Source organism: Falco cherrug, chromosome 7 (assembly GCF_023634085.1).
Source record: "Falco cherrug isolate bFalChe1 chromosome 7, bFalChe1.pri, whole genome shotgun sequence".
In the NCBI taxonomy this organism is placed as follows: Eukaryota; Metazoa; Chordata; class Aves; order Falconiformes; family Falconidae; genus Falco; species Falco cherrug.
The window spans coordinates 23,818,095-23,841,657 of record NC_073703.1 but is presented as its reverse complement, the minus strand read 5'-3'; the positions used below and the strand labels follow the sequence as shown (position 1 = coordinate 23,841,657).

The window sequence follows — 23,563 nt, the reverse complement described above, 5'->3', positions numbered from 1 at the left end:
CTGTTGGTTTAAAGGTCTGCTTATTCCCTTTTCCAAGGGTACACGTGCTTTCTTCGTTGTCTCAGAACACGAAGAACTGTAATACTTTCCATGTGCACATCGTGTTCAACATACCACTGCCTTCCTACAGCTCATGATAGTGCATAATCTAAGAGGACTGGAGACATTTGTTGCAGTCAGTCACGTGGGCATAGTATGCATTTCACTGAGTACAGACTGCGGCTGTGGACGTATTGGAATAAGTCTTCCATATTATTACATACACCAGTTCCAAAATAGCTTTAAAGTGGCATTATTTAATTCATTATAATAACCTAGTGGTAGGAAACAAAAGATTTTGTAAAGTGTGAGCCTCAGAAAACGTATCATGGTAGTGTTCTTTGGGGTTTTTTCTCTATTGTCTATACCAGAAAGTTACAGTGATTTTTAGTTAAAATGGCTTTAAAGTTGACTTAAACTAATAGAAATCTCTCTGTGAGCATAGTTTGAGTTTACCATAAACTGATTGCTGCTTCTCTTAAAGTAAAGTAACAATATCTTAAACTAACCAAGAGTGACCATCTGCACTGAGTGTAATTAAATCACTTTTTAATCACATCTTGGGAACACTGACACAGCATTCTCATGAAGATTAGCTTTTCAGACTGTTTGCCTTTAATCAGACATGTACAGCTTTGGGTTTTGTAATGTAAGGTTTATCATAGTATGATGTACAGCTGGTTTCTGTAGATTTATATTTGAAGTAATTGCCCCAAATACAAGACAGGATAGTTTCCAGAACCTTAGCATATTGTCAGTTTCTGCAGACTTACATGAACTGTAGTCTCAGGCCCAAAAATTTTTATTTAAAGAAAAAAAAAAAAAGTGAAAATAAATAGTGTTTAAAAAAAAAATCCCAGTACAAATTTTGGATGTGAGTTTCAGAAACATTAAGTGCTTTCACAAGCTATTAAAGTCAGTAGGAGCTGTAAGCATTCAGCATCCCTGCAAGATGTACACCACAACAGAGGGGTGTGGGCACTGACCAAAGGGAGAGTCCCTGTATTTACAGTGCATGTTACAGTTTAAGGTTGAAGACAGTGGGGAATGTGCCCGGGGCTAGAATAACCCTTGATGGGAGTGTAGTCTCTCTCAACCTACCCTAAATTAAATGGGGGGAAGTAGGCAGCTTTTAAGAGCAAGTTAAAGAATCGGAGAAGTTTGGCTCTCAACCCCTGTTGAGAGGAACCCATGTTTTCTGTTGTCTTCAGGGGAACCTAGAGAAAAGGAGATTGTCCCCAGCTCGGGTTTTAGCAGCATTACCGAATACATTGCCATCAGGAGATTCACTTGCTCCCACCTTAGTGCCTTGCTCTTGTGCTGGCAAGACTGTTGATGTGGTCACCTGTGGTGAACCAGACTGGGGAGGTGATCCAAGAGAAAAATAACTTTGCAGCTATTTTTCAGCCAGATCAATTCCCTGATCAGACAGGGGGACCAGCCAGGAAGGAGCAGCTGCTTGTCTCAGTGGTAAGAGGGCAGTAACAGGCTAATGGCTGCGGTCACAGTTGGCATTTGTTCTTAGACTACCCTAGAGATGGTGCTCTTACAATTTGTGTTTTATATTTTTTGCACTATTACTGGAATACCTTCAGCCCGTACTGTTGAAGGCAGTTGGTCATTCTGTTGTGGCTCATTCATTTATTCCAAAAAGTATATTTACTCTTATTTTTCTGCAAGTTGTGATGATGCTGACTAAAACCGTATCTCACAACTTTCCCTGGTGAAAATTGGAATTTTCCAAATGCTAGAATTGCAGTTTCTTCTTTCTAACAGTACTGTGCTATGGTTTCTACAAATTTCAAAGAAAATACACTGAGATGCTGAGAAACACACTGTGGGACCATGGGACAGTGATTATCCTTCTGTATTATATTCAGTTACCCTGATGCAATTTGATGCCTTAAGTTATTTGGGTTTTTTACTTAATTTTTAATACTATTCAAGAGGCCAAATGAAACCTTACAGTGCCAAAAAATGAAGTTAGGTTGTTTGGTTGGTTGCTTGGTTGTTTTTTTTTTTTTTGGGGGGGGGGGTGGTGGTGGTAAAGGGTTTCGGCTTTTGTTTTTAATATCCTAGTAGGTGAGTATTGGATTGTCAGCTCCCTTTTTTGCACAAACGGGAGACATAACAGATGAGAGGCTGTGGTTATTTTGTGTTGACTCTTCAGGTATTAGTAAGAGGATGGTGATAATTCAGGCTAAAGTATGTGCATGGAGATGATGTTTAAAATCTCCAGTTAAGCTTGCAGAGGCTCAGAGGAAAACAAAAGACGTGAAGATACCTATCAATGAATGTGACACTTTTCTAACTCAGAGTGCCAGCGACAGTAAACTCGCTTAAAAACCAAACCAATGACCTGGAAAATAAGATAAGCTTTAAAAATGTCAGATTATGGGGAAGTGGGTGTGTCTTGAAAGCATATTAAATCAAGATACAGCATTTCCTTACTTTGCAGTGGATTACGAAGCTGCTAAAGATTGATAACATAAATACCTTCAGCCCTGTTTTGTGGTTAAAGTTGTCACTTGAAAGGTCAGTTTTTCCCTTTCAACAGTACTTGCAAAATACTTTGTTCTTTGGAAAGCTGAAAACTGTCTCTCTTTTACACAAAAGAACTCGGTTTTGTTTTATCCATGTGATTGTTTCCTTCTCTTTGATGCCAGGATGCACATATGGTGGTACAAAATGAGCTAGCAAATGCTAATGTATTAAATTTACTAAAAATTTATAGATTAATTTTTGCTAAGAATCAGCAGTCACATCAGCTTTATCATTTTGGAATGAAAATAGGTGTTCTTCGAACACTTGTTCATGATGCAGCAGTTGTTCTCAGGGAAAAACTAAAAATGACCTTTAAAAAGAAAACATGGTGATACTTCTGGCCTAAGTCACTGTAATTGATGAAGGTGGTATAGCACATAGATTTAAAACAAAGATTCTTAAAAAGGCTTTATCTAGTGTATCAGACACTCCAATAGCAACATATTGGAGTTTCACAGGATAAAGGTTTCTCCTACGTTGAGAGATCACTGCTTACACCCAGTAGCAGCTTTTTGGATTGAGACATTTCCTAAAAGAGAACTGCAGCACAGTCTTCCGATGCTTCCTTTCCTATCTTCATAAACCGCATCAGAGCTGAACTAAAACTTCATTCAGCAACGTTTTTGACGGCAGTGCCTTTGTCAGTCAAGGTACAACTGATTTGTGCACAGCCAACCATAACTTCCCTTTATAGGATCTTTGGGCCAGTCTTGGATGAACTAAAGATAAAACTGTATGTTTACTGAAATACTTCCTTCAGGTAGTGAGATCTGTATATCCATCCCATTCTGGTTTACCTAAGTGTTACCGAAATCTCGGAATGAAGAACTTATCGACACCAATGTGATGTAGATAAGCAGACACTTCTTTATTGACGGCTGGGTGCGTGAGTCTTCTCACGATCAACGCACACCAAGCTTCAAAATCATACACCATATATAGAACTTATTCATGCATATTCATTAAGTATTCATGCATAATCATAGTATTTCCCCAAAGTCATTAACATACTCTCCTCCCATATCCGATTCTGCGCAGTAAAGGTTAGAAAGGTCCAGAAATGGGTCTGGGGTACGATTTGGGTAGGTGGTATGTGAGTCGGTGGTCGCGATCTCCCCCTGCCAGAATTACCTTTTACTAAAGTTCACGGTTTCTTGGCAGGTAACTACAAGCTGTTCCAGTCGACTCTCCCCAGTTCCCATTAATTCTGTATTCTGACATTTCAATACACTTTCTACATACAGAAGACTAGTCAAATACAAAGAAATCTGTAAAATCCCAAATTTGTTACCTAAGTTTTAAACAGTGATTCTAGCCCATTCTTCTGGCCTTGGTACAGGGCTGTACAAAGGATTTCATAGCAGCTTTTACTGTGCAACTACAGGTTTCATTAAAATATATTTCTTATTCTAAATGATTTTATAAAATCAAATAAAGTTAATTAATTCTAACTTATTAGCAGATCTGTAGCATAAGTACACATTTCTCCCTAGCTAGTTGGGATTGCCAACCTAATTCCTAAAATTGTTAACTTTGTCAAAAGGATTTGAGTTCATAATCGATAGGTAGGAGTTCTGTTGTTCTGTAGCTACAGAACAGCACTGTCCTGTTGTAACTTCTGAAAGGAGTGAAATGCTTATGCATTTTTTAAAAATTCTGGTTTGAATATTTTTCTTAAAAAGCATGCTTCTCCATTGCGGTTACATACTACATCAGCAATTTTCATTCTTTTAAGGCTATTTTCTCTTAAAATAGCCCCTGGGCATTTCAGGGTACAGTTTAATGGGCTCTATACTTACCAGAGGACATATATAACAGAGCTTTTGGAGATGTCATGTTGCCCATTAAATCTTACCCCAGTGCCACAGCCATAGTACAAATGGTTCACCTTGAGTAACTTCCATCCAGATTGCTGCCCCTGAATTTAATATAAATGTCAGTGACGGATGAGGATCTTTTAGAGAACTGGCCATAAACTTCCACAGTTCTTACCTGCCATGGAAACATTTTGTTAGTGTAAGTCAGGGGTCCTCAAACTTTTTAACCAGGGGCCGGCGTGCAGATGAAGCGGCAGGCAGTCATCTGCGGCTGCTTGGTTCCCCCCCAACCCCCGGCAGGGGGGTCTGTAAATACTGGAGGCCGGATTGAGGACCCTGGGGGGCGGTATCCAGCCCACGGGCTGTAGTTTGAAGACCCCTGGTGTAAGTGATCCTCAAATGCTTTTTGTTGTGCTGCTTGCCTTGAGTTTGCTGACAACTGTTTACACTATTTGCTTTAAATTACAGTAAACCAAATGTGATTTCAAGAATCTGAGTTAGGAGTTAGGGACTGAATTTCCACGTACAGGCAATGGAGAAAGACAATTTTGATGCAGTGATTTAGAGCATCAAGACTTAAAAGGCCCCAAATGGGCTGTCTGTTCAGTGGGTTTTTTAGTAATTCTGTTATGCCATGAACTGTTATTTAAGGAAAATAAATAGAGATGACTGGGGCTGGGGATGTGCCACAGTGCACATCTTCTGTGGCCTGGACCTTGAGAAGCTGAACACCATAGGGAATGGAGCTCTACATGTAGGCTCTCTTAATGCAGTGGGACAGGAGCCATGAAATTACCCTGAGTGCTCTGTATATCTAGCGGAATATGCATGTTATAACGGATTACTCAGTAAAATCAACTGGAATAATTGTTTTTCAAAAATGGGGTCATATATTATTATCAGGATCACATCCAGAGACAAGCAGGAACAACCACCATTGCCACATTCCACTTTCTCATTGTCATTGATCCAATCCTGCAGATTCCACAGCTGCTTCAGAAACTATTTGAGAACAAAATCTCTTAAATCACTGTAAGGCTCTATTTAAAACAAAGTCCTTCCCAGTTTAGAGGTCCTCTTGTATAAGTCTTGAGGGTAAGGTTCTCACCTGAATCCAAAACCTTTTAAGTGTAGCTTGCATAAATTGGTGAGGAGAATTCAAGGATGTTACAGCTGAAAAGAAAATTCTTGCTTGAGTGAGTCTACTGAAATGGCAGAAATTCTCACCTGAAAAGTTCAGGTGAAACTATTAACTCCCCCTTCTTTGCAAATCTATTTTGATTTGCCTTTTTCTAGGTATCAGCAAGGTTTATTTACCCTACTCAGCAGTGCTCAACAGTGTTTTTAAAAGCATTAACCATCTACCTTACCCTGTTTCATCAATGAAAAACTTTTGCAAGGTTTTTCTCTGGAACATGTCTGTGCTAACAGAATTGGAAATTGTGCACATTCATTAAGCAAAAGGTTTGGTAACATGTTACATGAAAAATTGTAAACACTGAGGACTGTTAAAGAACAAAGTAGAAGGGATTTTACCATTTATTATTTTATAAAATTAGATTAAGAAGTGGTAAATCATGCATTATTGTTCTTAACTCCTCTAATACAGTCTGTAAAACGGAAAGACTGAGAACTTAAAGTGGTTAAAGAAAAATGTATTTTTTTGTATTGCACAGTTAATCTGTGAAACTCATTGCCATTAAGTTTCACTGACACCAAAGAGCTTAGCAAGATGTCTTTACTGGATTATCAAATGTATTCCCTTTATCCATGCAAACATGGCCTTATACAAGATTTAAAATATATATATGTCCTCATGCTTCAGGACTAAGCAGACTTCTAAATATAAAAATTAGAAATAAACTTTACGGCTTGGTTATTTCAGACTGTCAGTTGAGAAGTTTCTTTAACTTTCCTCTTAAGTGACTATTTCTGGCCGATGGTGGTGGTAAGGAACTGAACTGCATCAGCCACTGGAATGGGTTTTTTGTACCCATAATGTACTCTGGTTGAAACCTGGGCACCAATCATCTTCACTCATTTTTTGCAGAAATAAAGTGGTCTGTGTTCTAAGTAGAAGTTCCTGTGTAAGGTGGCCTTTGGCAGCCATTAACCTCTCTGCATTTTCCCTTGAACGTTATTCACTCGATTTAGGTTTTAAATTGGCTTTGTTAGCTTAAAAGTGTAGGGCTCAGGGTTCTCAAAGGGATCTCTTTGAAACTAAATATATCTACAAAATACACAGATAATTTTTTTTTTTTCATAAAACTAAGTAATCTTCCTCATTGAGTGCTCTCGTAGGACTACCATTGATTACTGGTTTGCTGATGTCCACTCAGGGAGGAGATCAGTGTCTCAGCTGGGTTGAAGGCCACATCAGCTTTTCTCTGTGTTTCTGTCAATAATTTCTGCCACTTGGATTTGTATGCTGTCCTGCACAGAACTGCACTCCGTCAGCTTGACCTCTAGATCTGAACCTAATTCAGGAATGCACTCTCGGAATCTCTCCTTATAAGTGCCCCACTTTATCTCCCTCATATTCACTGTTGGTTTATTACTTATTGAGAAAGTGTCTTCTGAATAGAGGAAAATACAGGTCATGGAATAGCTGTAATTCCACCATCCTTACAAAAAAATAATGCACTATGCAGGCTGCTTTCTGGATACTTATTATTCTCAGAAGACCCAGGCAAGTTAGACCACATCATCTTTTGGCTATCCTCCAAAAACTGTGAAGGAGAGCCTGAAGGAAGGAATTAAGGGCATTTGTAGCTTTTAAAAAAATGGTGAGCTTGTGCACATGTGAATGACAAGTATGTGAATTCAGTGGGATGTTATCTGAAGGACAGTCATCTTTATGGCAAGTTTTTTGTGCTGCACATAATCTCAGCTTCTCAGGAAAATAAACGTGTTCTCTGTATGCAGAGGGCTGATCTCTCCATTAACTGATTAGTTGTTGAGTTTCAGCCACAGGTGCCCAGGGAGCAGAGTTCTCTAAGGTAATTTGTGTCCTGTGAAGTTTGTTTTTGAAATAAAAACGGGAAAAGAAAAAGGCTTGGACAGAGAAGGCTACACCCACGATGGTAAAAGCTAAATATGTGCTCTTATGCAAGGCATCAAAGAATCCATCCTGGCAAATTATCTGTAAATACCCCAAATAAGGAGTTAGCTTTAAAGTATCACTTGCTGTCAACAAGCAGATACAAAGTTACACAAAATCGGGCTGTAATGGTTCTAATCTCGGGGCTGCTCTACTTCCCTCCGAAACTAGTGGGTTTTACTGTTTAATTAATGAAGCAAAAGCAATTGGGATTTTGCCTCTGGTAGCTTTACTGAGTGAGGATGTTTTCCCTGTTTGTTCCTTCTGTGTTCTCTGAGCGCTGATAACGGGTTGGCATTGTGCCTGCTGAGGCACTGCGCTGCCATACCCACGCTTGAGCTCTCAGTCTTCGCTGCTACAGTATGGGGAAGCGTTTCCCCACAGATTTCATGGCCTGACATCTAATTGCTGTGATTTAAAACATATTAGATTCAGACACTAAATATTCACTTAAATCTAACAGTAAAGTTAGTCTACATTCTTAAAATTTCTCTTGAAATTTGAACCTGCTTTCCCCCTAATTAAGATGACTAAGACCATAGCTGTCTACCAAAACAGCGATGTAGTAGACTGAACCATTTTCATCTGCGAAGGCAGTGAAAGAGTTAAGCGGGCAGGGCTGTAACTAACTGGTTTCCTGGGGCCTTTGGCAAGTCCCTGGGACCAGCCCCCGAAGGTAAACATTAAGGTGCAGTAGGTGAATCACTCTGTGCAGAGTTCAGCCCTGTTGCTTACAGCTTGCACAACTTGTAGCACCTCAGAACACTGTGGAATCAATGGCTCGCCAGAGTTTCAAGACATGATTAAAAGACTCAAGAAGGCACTGAAAGAATTTCCTTTAATGGGGAATTGTGTGAGTGAGTACAGTGGGTGAGTTGTATTTTTTTCTTTCTTCCTTTTTAGCTGTTGGTTTACTTTGGCAAATGCTTCTCAGCTTAGGTTTAGTGTATGTGCTTGCATGTGTCTGGTTTGGAGAACGGGTGTGTTCTGTACCTCACCAATCAATACTAAAAAATTACTTTGAGATAGCATAATTCCTGGTTTGTGGCAATGATAGAACTGTAAAGCTACTAGAAAGCTATTTCTGCTTAAAGAAAACATTCTTACTGAGGAATGCAGGTATGTATGTGATTTACAGCAGCTACAAGTCCTTAGTTGAATTTCTCATCATCTTGTTACTGCTTTGATTTTGTGTATGCTTTACTCTGGAATTATATTAGGTTAACTCTTTAATGTGGATATATTTACGGCACATGGAATGTTCTTCACACCATTCTTATGCATGGTACTAAAAACGAACAAAAAATTTTATGCTGACTAAAGATTACATCTTGAACTTATGCCATTTTTTCTCTTTTACTAACAAGTTCTAATAAGTTTTGTTTGTATCAGCGTGCAGTTAAAATTCTTGAGTCTTGAGCAGAAACAGCATGTGCGTGCTGCACCGTACATGGGGTCTTGTGTTATGCAAAGTATTGGCATGTTTTAATCTCTGTAGTCTGGGATTGCTAGAAGATTGTGTATCGTGATTTTCAGTGTTTTGGCTTTGGCGTAGAGACACATATGCCTATAGTTCATGTTAACTCTTTGAGGAAGTTTTAAATCTTTACCACAAAAATTAAATATCTGTAGACATAACTGATGTGGTGATCATCTTTTGAAGGAGGAGTTTTAGTCCTATCCTTTGTGGAAGTCACAAGTACTTAGAATTCTTGCTGTTCTATTTGATCAGTCTGTAGTAATGAGAACTACTGAACAGGATATATGCCCTTGAGATGTGGCCTATAACGAGTATTTGTTTCTGTGAGTGAGAGAGCATAAAGGCACAGAAATATTATTGCTCTGACTTTTTTTTTTTGTGGCATATTACTGATAATTGCCACTATGTTTTCAATAGGATTAGGGGGGTTGTAATAAACCTGAATATGCGTGTGTGTGTGTGGATATATATATGTAACACACATAATTTTAAAATCATACTGCAATAAATACATCCATGGAAACGGACTGAATCCATGATTTTCACAGTTTTGTGCTGTAAGTCATCACTGTTTGATTAAAACTTCATAGCTAAGAGCAAGCACAGAGGAATATAGTCATGGCCTTTTGCAGTTGGCCTAATGCAGTTAGATTTTAATCCTGGAAAATTTTATATAGGGAATAGATTATTGGCTTAGATGAGCTACTGGTCTGTTTCCCAAAGTCTCAGTTCCCTAAATCCTACTGGTATATGAATGTATCATTAAAGTTTTATACATTTATGGAGACTTAACAGCCCCCTTGCTTTACCTTGGTATCTTTGATTAAAGCAGAATTTTCCTGCTTGATAAAAAGTACATTCAACTCTGCTGCTGTCCTATGAGTCCTACATGTTTTATGCAGAATCATGCCTGCCTATATATATGCATACGTGTTGAGTGTAGTTAGCTATAAAACATTTTATTACCCCTTTTGTATGAAAGGCATGAACTACTGCATGTTACTATTTCAGTCAAAAGTTGTTTCTTCTTAATAAGGAAACTAAATATTGTAGGAAGTTGTCCTTAAAAAAAGGAGGGTGAAAGGAGCTTATTTCTTCATCAGTTCATTCCCTTTCCTGAAGGTATTTAATGCCTAATCTGGTGTTTTGCCAGTAGTATCTAGTACCCAGCTGTGGTCTCCAGGTGATTTTATTTTGTTTGTTTCAGTCAAGTGCCCGATGATACGACACTAGAGGATTTGTCCCCTCGTGTTCCTAGAGCCGTGTTTGTGAAGCAGGACAATGGTGGCAGTGCCTCGGTCATACCAGTATCATCTATCCATGTCCCACAAGGGGAGGAAGAAAAGGAAGAAACTTCAAATTCTCCTGACTTAAATCCTTGCAGTGCTACATACAGCAATTTAGGTAAGCACATTCTTGTGGAAGAAAATGTCAATCAGATCAGACTGTGGATTACCTTTCCAGGCTGTGAAGAATCTTGTCTTGTGAACAGCTCGATACCCTTTCATAAGGTTAGTTTGTAAAGACAAACGTTTTAATATTAATTTACAGAAAATAAAATTGTGTTGTCTCATCCTGAGACAGACAACCAAGAAATTGAAGATTCAACAAACTCCAAAGGTTTTTTTTCTGTATGATTTTAAAATCTATCTTTTAATTGCTCTTCATATCAAACATCTCACATTCTTTTATCTATTTGGAGGAATTTTTGTCAGACAGGTTTAAAATACAAAGTAAATTACTGTTTCTAAAAAAAATTAGGTAAGTAGATTTCAGTATTTTTCCAAACTTCCACAAAAGATAGGACTTTTTACTTTAGAGCATTAATAACTGCTAAAATATTTGTAGTAGTTTTATCTGTTGACTAAAGCCTTTCTTATCCTAGTCTGAGAGCTTACTTTTGCTCCTTCAGAAAAGTTTGATATGAATGTCCTGAAGGTTCTGCACAGTCTATTCAACTATCACTGAATTCCTGACACTAATATTAAAAAGACATGTGTATGCAGGGCTTATCTGGAGGGAAGATAAGCAAACAAGTCAAAGAAGCATCTCATGATACACAGTATCAAGATTGCCAGCCTATTTTTGATTTGAGGTACTGCAAATTTAGGAATACAGACAGCAAGATTTCTAAAGAAACCAAAAAACATTGTTAATGTTCGACAGTATCTGAATACTGTTTTTCAGTAATGCTCCTGTGCTGCAAGCATACCAACTTACTAAACATTTGGACAAGAGCAGACAGTGTTGAGATGGCTCACAAATGCAGGGGTTTAGCGTGTCCACATAGGTGTGAAGGATCAAAGACTAAATATTAAACCCTCAAGTGTCTTTTTTATTAATTATTTTTATTGGTTTATATTATATTAATATAATAATAGATATAAAGTATATTTATTTTATATTATGAAATAAATATATTTTATAAAAATATGAAATAAGACATTAATAAAAAAATTAAACCCTCAATTCCTTAAACATTTAGCGATACTGTTGCATTTCTTTGCTTCAGTGTGAATTAGTGGGGAACTTATTAGTGTGTTCTGATAATGAAACATTAATTAAGCATTGTGTGTAAAGCATAGAGGAAAAATACCCTGCCCAGGATAAGAAATTGTATCTTTACAGAGGAAAACTAAAATCTATAATTTTTATGGTAAATTACTCAAAGATCTAATGAAATATTTTCAACTTACTGAGAGATACATACATATCTGCATCAATGTATTTAGAACATAGCTACATTACAGATAGAATCCATGCAGTAGATCTAGCTACATCAAAACTATATATAGCCTTGTTGGCCCATGTTGCTAACCAGACTGACATAATAAACGAATCAAGCTAAAGTGTCACTTCATGTATGAATTATCACTTATTCCTCATGGTGGGATTGCTATTTTTTAGCCAGAGTGCTAATACAGTCCAGGGATTACTTGCATTGCATAGCCAAAGTAATGATATTGTGAACCTTCTGTTAAAATCTTCACTCAATTTAGCTCAATGTTCTTATGTGCTATGTTGCACATCACAAACTGAAAGTAGTAAACTCATGGGAAATGCAACAAAATACCATTATACACTGGAACAGGTTGCCCAGAGAAATTGTGGAGCCTGCGTCTGTGGAGATAAACAAAACCCAACTGGACGTGGTCATAGACAACCTGCTCCAGCTGACTCTGCATGAGCAGGGAAGATTGAACTTGACCATCTCAAGAGGTCCCTTCCAACCAAAACACTTCTATGATTCTGTGATGACTTCCCTCAGTCTTCATTTCTGTCAGTGTCGTTCCTGTGTGTGAATGAATGCTCCTTTGTAAAACCATATAAACCTGAAGCCCCTAGCATTTTATTCAGAATCTTCCCCTCATCCTTGGGTCACTTGCAGATTTGTTGTCACCAAAGTAAATTTTAGGTATGAAAGAGTTAAATTAACTTTTAGGCTTGATTTGGTCTGCCTTTGGCAGCTTGCTGCCTGTTGTTAAGAGCAATGCTACCCTAAATGGCACTGAGTTCTCTAGCTGCCGTTCAAACTTTTTCCTGGTTTATTCTAGCAGCTTCACTTTCTAATTCACATAGTTATCAAGAGATTAGTAGGTAGGGATATAAAATAATTCCTACTTGTTTTCGTATCCTACGTCACCTAAGCAGCAAAATCATATATTTCATAGAATTAGCAGATAGTGTTGTGTGTTACCTGAAATAAAGGATAATACAAAAATTTACATCACGTTTGACTCTTGCTTCAGCTGCAGTTGTTTCTACAGTTACCTTTTTATGGCTCCATACTACAGTTTGTAAAATGTATCATGTGAACAACATTTCAGTTCGCAGCATAATGCACAATATTAACTTTTAAAATACATATTTGATGGGGTTTATTGAAAAGCAGGTAATATTATGTCATGACTTTGATAAATGTCTAATCTTCAGTTGTGACATGTCACATGAAATTTTATGAGCAGAAATAACAACAAGCTTTGGAAAATTTTTATCTGCAGTCAGGTAGTAATTTATATTGGGTACTGCCCTCAAGGACGTTTGGTTTGGCTTTCTCCTGCTCCCACAGGATTTGTCCCATCATCACTTTACAGACACGCCCACAAAAAGCGCAAATGTGCCAGCAGTTACTTGTCAGGAAATAAACTGTATATGCAAAATTTGAGAATAGCTTGTGTAATGAAACATGGGCTATATTTGTTATTTCATCAAACATGTAAAGTCATACATCTAGGAACTTTAAATAAATAAATGCAGGCAAGGCTTCCAAGATAGAGGATTCTCCTGGGAATCAGATAAAACATGAAAGACTTGGGGCTTTTAGGAAACATGATGTCCCACCATGATGATAAGATGAAAGAGCCCAATGTGTTCCTGGGTGTATGAAGAGGATGAAAATTCAATAGCAGTAGAGAGGTTATATATATTTCATTTTTACCCTGCAATTGTCATGGCCACAGTCAAGTCCTGGTGCCCACAGTTCAGGGAATGTTTAAAAAAACTTTGTACAGACTCTGTCAAGGAAAGCTTTGAAAATGCATAGCATTGTGGCAAGCACTTAATAGGGACTAATTCAAGAAGCCGAATCAGTTTAGCTGATCAAAGAAACAAGTGTCTGACTTGATCATGGCGTGGATGCTCATGTAGCGAGCAGAACTGTGACAAGGGGTGCCTCTGGTATCGTATCAGTAATCAACAGATTTAACAAAAACCAGTGGCTGCCAGTTGAATTTAGATGCAAAAACAAATGTTCAAATGTGTAAGGTAGAGTCTGGCTGTTTCTTTTTCAAGGCATACCCTTATAACAGAAGTTAATTCAGGCAAACCCTGTAGCTTATGATAAGAAGGACATTAAACTAGATGATTAAAGTCTTTTCCTTTACAAATCTGTAATTTTTTCTGTCTTTGTCTGAATTTGTTGGGGAAATTGTCTTGATTGAATTTATATTGCTCTAAGTAGATTAACATATTCTCAATATACTCAGGATAGTACTCCTATCATTTAAAAAAGAAGAGATTATTTATTATTAGCTATTTTTCTCCATATACCTGTAGAAAAGTTGAAAAAAGGAGGCAAAGTGTCTAGGGTTTATGATTGCTGACATTGGAAAAAATCCCAAATCACAGCATCTGCCATGGAGTATTGCCTCAGTAAGTTAGACCATGGCAGTGTGCTTTAGGCAGGCTATAAGGTAATGAAATCATGTTGACTAAAACTGACAGTTCAGTGACAGACAGTAATTATAGTATCAGTCTGATGCATTTTGTATAATATATAATTAGTACAGGTAATATCTTTAACATGGCATAATGGAGGGCAGGTAGCAAGACCTGACAAGTCACCAAGGCAGACAAGCTGTTGCATCTGAAGTTTTTATTTATCTAGTCCTGCAGCTCATCTTACTGCAGTTCTGTGCACAGTTTCAAATTATTGATGAGAAACTGGAGGTGTATCACAAATATTACCTAACAAATCTTAGCTTTCCTTTGTTATGTACGTGTATATATAATCACTCTGTTAAGATTTTTATCTATTAAAATAAAATATCAGTGTAAAGAACTGAGTATAGTATAGGATTTCATGTTTGTGTAAATCTGTGTACTGAATACTTTTACAGAATAGTGTTGTACATGTTGAGCCTTTGGAACAGGAGCTGTGAAGTTTGCTGGGTGGTTTTGCAGTGGTTGGAAGATACTTTATATATTTGTGGGTTTTTTTCATGGTTTGCTTATTTTTATCAGTCAGGTAAGAGTTTATTAAGGAGTGATGTATTTTGTACTGATACTAAAGATCAGTATAATTGATCTGCTATTGATACAGACAAATATTCTCCAGGCTCTGTATTATAACAAAAATGCAGATTGCAAAGGATGATCAATATCTAAGTACAGGGCCAGGGGGAAGTACTAGGACAAGGCTAGCAAGGAGGAATTTGTACAGCTCGTGGATTTTACTTAGTGAATTTTTTAATCAGCCTTTATAATTGGACTTTGTAACATGAAATGGGGATGTACTGACATGAAAATTAGTGGGACATCTGACTCCATTCCTGGCTGTGGGGAGAAACAGGTCAACAGAGGCTGCCAAAGCCAACGATGTTGGACCACTCCAAAATCCAGCTATGTGGTCAGCCCAGCCCGGTCTTACGGGGGTTTCCTTCAGACACAGAAGAGCCACTCAAAATTCCTGTTTCTCATAGGTCTCCACTGTAAAGAGTCTACAGTTTGATTTTAGCTCTGTTGGGGTTTTGATAGATGTGGTCTTGGAAGATTGGTTACACATTGTACATGCATGATTATTCATTTTTGGTGTTCTTGGCAATGCAAAACATGCAGCATTTTTCAGACTGATGTGTTAAGTTGGAGAATGGCAGAGCTGAGAGTCATTTTGGCAATTTTAACTCTCTGGGTCCTGTTCATTCACATAAATCCCTACACCAGGGGATTAGGGATTAAGGAGTACTGTAATGGTCACTAAAGCTGAGAACAGAGTTAGTAATCATGGTAATGGCCTAGTCACTACTGTGAATACTGGAGTATTGTTCTCAGCTCTGTTTTCTAATTCACATCTTCCCACAAGGGACGTTATCCTTGGATGAGAGATGGTAATGGCTTGTAATCAGAAAAAGACTTTCAAGAATAAAGCGGAACGCAGGATAGATTGCCATGTCAAGAGCAAAATGAGTTTGGGGAAAGTATAGAAGCAGCTTACTGTCATTGGTGTATTGGACTAACATACAGTATGTATTGTAGAGCAATGTAAGTGGCATTCATAGTTCTATTCAGGAAGGATGGAAGCATGCAGTGTATCACCCACTTGCCTTATCTAATTCACCATTAGTTGTTTTCCCAGTTAAAGAAGCATTTTCTTTCACAGTTCTGAAATTTCTTGACAATGTATGCTGCCTATCTGGTCTAAGCAAAAAAGAAAGTTATGTGGACTATCAAGAAATAGAAACGGTAATTATGCATGTCATCGCTCTAAGAAAAACGTGTTTATGGAATATCAGTTTGAAATAAACCTGAGCTCAGGGTGTCAGATTTGATGGTTTCATGAGCTAACATAAAGCAGTAGTAATGCAAAGTCTGATGATAAATCAGTTACCCATCAAAATAGAATTTCACTGCTTTTGTTAGGGCTGATTTACAGTTTCAGACCTCTGCATGGTGTCTGGATACTGAGGTATTAATCTTTAGTGAGATTCTATAATGGAAGATGTTACTGAACTGCAGAATTACTCAATAGTCTCTAAAAAGCCGCTGTCTATAAAGACTTAAATTTGTTCTGTCTTTGAGCAGTCTGGAAGCCACTTCAAAGATCCCTGTGATAGCCTAATATTGTGCCTGTTCCTCCTTTTCATTTGCCTCCCAAGAGTGCAGCTCAGGATGAACCTTGTAATGTCAGAGAGTCTGTGCAGTAGGCAAGGAAATTACAGGTTTTAAGCATGCAAGGGGAGAAGGAAATGATAGGCAAGAAAAAGAAGCAAGTGCTCTGCCAGTATTTGTATGCAAAAGAACATTCTTGTGCCTTTGACAGGGGCAAAATTTAAGACAACCTTTTTCTTGCCAGACAATGAATTTATAAAACTGTGGGACAGGTACACCATTCCTGAGCTGGAAAAACTGGCCTAATGGACACGAAGGAAATGTACGGCATTAAGAGCTTGGCATAAAACCAGTCCAGATACGAAGCTTTTCAAAAACTTAATACAGATGGATAGATCTCAGTATGGAAAATTTGTTTTTGTGGGGAGAACGCATACTGTGACATGTTATACAAACTCATTTTCCTTGACTGAGAACACTTGAAAGAGTATCTGCATAATGACTTTTACATGCAGTTCTCTGGATCCTGCCACCCCCACCAGACATCTGCAAAGACAACTTCTGGTTATGAAAACTTTCTTCAATTATATTTTGATGTCACAGTTCCAATAGCCATGCAAAAGCAACAACTAGTGAAAGTCACTGGATGCAGTGGCAACGCTTCTGTGTGAATGGCTTTTGGAGGACAGGGCTATTAAAGCAGACAGAAAATAAGAGAAGAAACACTGTTATAAATCTTACCTTTCTTGGAGAGAGCTTCTGCCAGTACTGCTTGAGGTGTCAGTCATGCTCTAACTTGTTTTCTTGCTCTTTCCCTCTAGCATCTGTGCAGTCCTTGGATTAGCAAGGCACATAAGCAATGCATATTAAGAAACTGCTTCCTGAAATAGTAGCCTTTCTCAAAACCCCAGCAGTTAGGCTGTTTTAGCATAGTGGGGAAGAGGGTAAGAATGAGAAAATAGGCAAGTGATCTTTAACACAGAATGTTGCCAGGGGAGAAGTACATAGGTCACAGATTTTGTAAGAGTAAGCAATTGTGGAAGATGACACATGTTTGGATGAGTAAGAGCGTTGGATACAATGTAGAAATGAACTTGTCTCAGGATTAAGCAAAAGACTCTGGCATCTGGATGAGTGTCTGGCATGCAGACATCAGTTCTGCATTTGACTCTGAATCACGCCACTCTTTGTCTCTGCAAAAGGTACCTTTCTGATAGAGTTCCTGTACTGCTCAGCTGACACCAGTGTCACATGCTGCAGCATATCAAATGGTGAGAGGAACAGCTGCTTGTAAAGGATGCTCACCACAATGCCAAGATCAGAAAGGAGCAGTAGAGGATCCCCTGAATGTTAAATTTTAAGCAACCTTGACAATTGAGAGAGATATGCAGGGATTCTCCCATATTTCTAGCCTTTGAACACTTCTATTTTGTGGGAGCTAAAAAGTGATGACCCAGGGGAGTAGTCCTATGCAGTTTTCACTGATCAGGCATGTACAAAGCTAATAGCATTGCCTACTCAGAATTCACTTTTTTAGAATATTACAATAGCCAGCTGTGGTGTACGAGGCATGGACTTTGCAAGGATTGTGAAGCAAAGACAGTATTAGTTAGTTACAGCTTTTATAAGTTCATACTCTGTATGCGCGCTGCTAAAAACTTTATTATTGGTCAAACTCTACTGTCCCTGGGATACCTCGCCTGAGTCACGGCATCAGCATAATTATTTTCCCCAGCCAACTGCTCATAGTTAACAGCAATTCTCCAATTAAGGTTTTCAATCAAGGCCACTACACATAGCTCACAAAAATCAGGTAACCACATCATACACTGCGTCGGAGTTGGTACCATGCGAAGCAATGACCGCCAATCATGCGGTGCAAGTGTATAGGACTCTGCCATCACTTCAAGAAGGGACATAGTGAATGTGCTGTGAATCCCCCCTTCCTGCACTGCTTTGCTTAACTCTTTAACAGCCTCATATTGCGCAGGCTGCCACTCCTGGAGGCTGATGTAGCTAGTACAACACTGAACACGCCATCGTGACTCCCAAATCACCTCGCTTAAGTGCTTCTTGCTTGCATTCCCACCACTGATCCCCCAGACCCCCTTTCACCCTCCCCAAAAATACAGTCAACATGTCAGGGGGGGGAGGAAAAAGGTCTGGTTCCTTTTCTGGACTTATAGGACCTGGATCAAAAGGTTTCTCAGTGTCAATGGAATCATTGTCTGAGTTGTCCTGTTCCTGCACTTGGTCCTGTGCTGTGAGGGTTGTTGCAATCAGTGACGGGAGCTTTGGGGGCAGAGGAGGTGTGGGTGGAGTTGCCATCGTTGACAGTGTGTTGAGTCGTGCTGTCGGTGGAATTTACAGCCTCCCCTGGTTTAGCACCATTAGTAGAATTAGTTGACACTTGGCAAAGAGTAGCCAGAATTTGCCACCAAGGTTCTAAATGCATTCCCGCTGTGGAGTTCCCCTCTGCGGCAGCATCATACAGTCGTCTGCCAACTGCTTGCCAGGCAGGGATTTGCAAAGTGCCATCAGGTGGAAAGGCTGGCACCTTGTCAGGGATCCATTCTAGCAGAGTCAGTAGTTGTGGACCCACCACAGCTTGTTGCTGAGTTGCAAGCAGCCGGCGCAATGCAGCCAGGCTGCGCTGTTGATCTCAGGATTATTTTCCTCCCGTCGTTCCCAACTGCTTACCTGTGTTGTAGGTGATGGGTGCACAAAATTTTCCACAGATCCTGGTTCAGTTGGGCTACGGCACCAGTTTGGGCTCCGTGAGCCTCCCTCCTGAAAAAAACCCACTGTGGGGCACCTTTTGTGGTGTACGAGACATGACTTCATAAGGATTGCGAAGCAAAGACGTTTACTGTTAGTTACAACTTTTATAATTTCATACTCTGTATGTGTGCTGCTAAAAGCTTTATTATTGCTCAAACTCTACTGTCCACGAGCCCAGCCACTGTTCACTATAGGCTACTCTCTGCTGTTCACACTGTTGCCTTATCTTCTGGAGGTGAGATCACATTCCTCCTTTGTTTCTATCTCATCCAGGTTTCTTCTCACACTCCCTCAAAGTTATTTACCTCTTTGCTGCAGGCTCACAGCTGCACATCGTCAAAGCAAGGCCACAGCTGCATATTATCAACGTCAAAACCTCCTACATCCAGCCTTACCACAAAATCCATAAGGCTTTTCTGAGGGTTCCTTGAGCTTAAACAGAAGATAGAGATAAAACTTGTATTTGTGATGGTGTCTCTTTGGAATGATTGAAAAGAGAATGATTGTTAAGAATTCAAGAGCCAAGGCTATTCTGTTTGTGGATACATATAAAAGTACAGTCCTCTCTCATTATCGGAAATTGGGAAGTCCTTTTCAGTTTTCTAACCCAGCATTCCAGGTTTTTTTGCGTCCTGGCTAAGAGGATCTTAGTTTGATGTATTTGTAAAAACTGTAACAACATATTTTCAAGTGTAAAGGAAGCTATCTTTTTTCTTTTCATAGACTCCAAAGTCATTTATTATTAATTATGGACCAAAGAGATGTAATTCAAATCTGAATCTGAGATCCCCCCAGTTTGGTTCAGCATTCCAGTTCAGTCTTCTCTTTACAAGGATTTGGTCAACTTGGTGGTGTTAGGTTAGTGGACTTTGAAGTTAACAGTTGGACTCAATGATCTTAAAGGTCTTTTCCAACCTAAACAATTCTGTGATTCAACATAATTATAAATACTCAAATAGTTGTAGTGCTCTTCTACTTCTTGTTCCCTTATTAGAAAAGATGCTCAGCTGCAATAATACAGAGCATCCTTTTCATGTATGCTGTGTTGCAACTGTAAAAATTGGCTTCCTGCCTTACTGGGAGAGTCAATGAACCTCACAGGAGTAGCAGAAAACTTGTAAAATAATCTCTCTGAAAATAGCAGTTGATTATTAAGAGTGGAAAAATCTCATCTTGATATAAGTAACAACTGTTTGACTGTCCCAGAGCAGCAAGTTGGTCACTTGTATTGGGGGATTTTTATCTATATTATTTTATTGTCTTTTATTTATTCTTCATTTCCAAGGACTGTGGCAGTTGTAAAACATAACTGTTCTCTCTCAAAGCTATCCAAAACACATGACAGGAAGTTTATCTTCCCTAGAAACACACAAATGTTTGAAAGTAGTCTGTCAGTGGAAATATTCCATGCTTTCATGATGTAGCCTGCCATTTGGAATCTCTTGAATGAATCTCTGTCAAGTTATCTATGAACATAATATTGCCACCAAAGGCACCCATGGAAGTGAAAAAGGGAAATGTATTAGAGAAAGTTACGGTTAGCAGGGAGGGGGTGTGAGTTTTAAATTGTAGGGTAAAAAATACTTCTGGGTTTGTAATCTCAGAATATGATCCTACTCTCATTGAAAGCAGTGGCAATACACTTTCAACCTGAGTGAAAGTAGGCTTAACTTCCCTGTTTTCACCTCATCAATCTGCTAGGGCAATTCTGACTTTCTGATGTGACCACCTAGGTATCTAAATTACATTGTGTCTGAAGTTTTCTGGTTTCCACTCTGAAGTAATGCTTACAGCCTCTTTAGCACATTTCCAATCCAAGCGATACCAGGTGAGGTTATATAAAAAAAATCACCTTACCTGCCAGAGGAATGTACCTATCAAAGAAATAGTGCAAAACCTCTTAGCAGCATCCACCTATAATTTTAGCAGAATTGAATAGGAAGTAAGGAATAATACTATAGTTGATAGACTGCAGAATGAATTATGTGAGGCTGGGTATAATTACTGAAACTGGAATTTGACCAGGGTGCCAAAACTGACGTTTGGTTTTTGCATGCAGTTTTTTGTCATTAATCCCATGGGATGTAAAAAGGCAACATTGCTAGCACTGAAACCGATGTTAATATGTAGGCCAAGGTCAAATAAAGACTGCCTGTATGTAGTGATGCAGATTTAATGATTTTGGTTTCTAATTAGTTCATCTTTTCAGATATATGTTTAGGTTTTCTTCAACTATGGGAGGTGGGTGGGGTGGGGGTGTCCTAGTTACCTGCACTTTGTTTGCCTTAAACTTGTTTTCAGAGTGCAGATATGAACAGCACATGCAACGTATCTTCTGTTACTATTGTCATCTTATTACAGGACAGTCCAGAGCAGCCATGATACCTCCAAAACAGCCAAGGCAACCGAAGGGAGCTTTGGATGATGCCATTGCCTTTGGAGGACTAGTAGACCAGGAGACAATGAACAACTTACAACCAACACCACCTCCACTGCCAAAGAAAACAATTTTGAGAGCTAACACAGAGCCAACTCCCAGAGATCTCCAGAAGCAGGCTCTGGAGAACAACCTGTGCATTGTGGCCAATCCCACCTATGATATCGACACCAACTGGGAAGCAAGCAGTGCCTGCTCTTCGGTCAGCCTGGAGCTCAAGGTACTGGACAATGAGTCTGGAGATTCCTTGGACAGGCCTACAGAAAAACTAAGGGCAACCACCTCAGCAACTAACAGTGTTTCCAGCCTAACCACTATCAGTATTAAGGACCGGTGTTCCAATAGCATGGAGTCTCTAACAGGGAGGCGCTTCTCACAGACTAAGCAGGGCAAAGGTGTCCAGAAGCCACAAAGGCAAGCACTTTATCGAGGAATTGAAAATTGGGAAGAGGTGGTAGGTAAAATCCGAAGCCTTCACACAGATTCACTCAAGAAGCTGGCACTTAAATGTGAAGACTTGTTCATGGCTGGACAGAAAGACCAGTTGCGATTCGGGGTGGACAGCTGGTCGGATTTCAGGCTAACCAGTGACAAGCCATGCTGCGAGGCAGGCGATGCAGTTTACTACCCAGCTTCATATGCAAAAGATCCTCTCAACAATTACGCAGTCAAGGTAAGAGGGGCTTGAAAAAGGGTAACCTAGAGAGCAATGAAAACATGTAACAACAATAACCATAATCTGCAACACATGCAGTAGTGATAGGTCCTACAAATATAAGTGCGTGCTGCTTGCAAAGCAGCAGCACTCTGAAAATGAACATTCCCAAGACACAGGTGCTTCCTTCTATAAAGAACCGTGTGTGGCCTTGGTATCTGCTGTTTCATCCGTTTTTCTTGCAGCACCAAAATTACTGAAACAAATCAGCACAACTCAGTCTTTACCATAGTCATTGTTTAATGAACTATTGAAGAAAAAGCTGTATTATTTTAACACATGACAGCATTTTTTTGGAAACCTGCGGTAACAAAATCCTTTGATTCATCTGCAAGCAGATGATGCTAAATTATTCCTTGTAGATAGGGAAGATTTCAAAATTCTCTGTTTTCAGAGCCATGTAATTTTAAAGGTAAAGTTATCTTTCCATTCCCATACAAGGTCTTATAGTTTCACCAGTGTGCATTACCAGCCTTTCAAAAGCTCTGCCTAGCCATCAGTGTTGCCATATAAGCTACACTAAGAAAAGAGTGAAACTTGTCAGTGTTAAGTTTTGTGGTCTTTTACTAAACAAACAGTTGATTTGTGTCTAGTTTATTCTTCAGCTAACACATAAGTAAGATTTACTAGATTTGCTCCTAATATATTAATAAATAGTTGGCAGGTATCTCACTAGATATTGTTACTTTATGGACTTTTATATAGGTAGTTCTTCCTGAGCGGCTTATTCTACAGCGTTCAATGCTTATCTGGTAGGGTGATAGTGAGAAAGACAGCAGAGACTCACAGCTTCCTGTGTGACCTTGAGTAAATCGTTGAACTCCTGACTCCTTCCTCTTGGAACTGAGATAAAACGTTTATTGCCAAACACAGGTGTGAGGCCTAATTGATTATTCCTAATAGAGCTTTTTGACATTCCCAGAAGGGTGATGCTTTACAGGAAGAAAATGTTGTTACCACTCCTGCATGGTCATGTACAGGAAAGGGATAAAAAACTGAAAGATAAGATTGGTGCAAGTGATAGGTTCTTCTGAAACTTGAAAAGGCATCTTTTTAAGGCAGATTTGTGGGCATAACCATTCATGTTTCTTCACTTATGAAAGGACCTCTTTCTGACAAGATGTGAAAGGAAATATGGATGTCTTGTAGATGCCACATCCAGTGGCATCTTGGCAAATCAGCCAAGAACCAGACCATGAGTATATCTGGCAATCGACTCTGGTTGCAGAATCAACAGTCTGGCATTGCTCAGTTTGGGTTTTTTTGGGTTTATTGCAATGACACAAAAATGGTTGCTTGTAGGACCCAAAGTGGTATTTTTCTA

At 39.0% G+C, this 23,563-nt stretch overlaps 1 protein-coding gene across 5 annotated transcripts in view; it reads left to right on the top strand.

Moving 5' to 3' along the window:
• Nucleotides 1-23,563, top strand: part of PEAK1 (pseudopodium enriched atypical kinase 1) — a 119,973-nt gene that overhangs the window by 85,603 nt on the left and 10,807 nt on the right. For 3 of the 5 annotated variants that reach the window (XM_055715543.1, XM_055715541.1, XM_055715542.1), the window contains 3 exons: nt 8,254-8,370; nt 10,188-10,384; nt 21,449-22,197. In XM_055715543.1, coding sequence (XP_055571518.1) covers nt 8,254-8,370; nt 10,188-10,384; nt 21,449-22,197 — 1,063 coding nt within the window. Of the gene's footprint in view, nt 1-8,253; nt 8,371-10,187; nt 10,385-21,448; nt 22,198-23,563 lie in introns of those variants that run through there. The other 2 variants (XM_055715544.1, XM_055715545.1) reach the window with 2 other exon arrangements.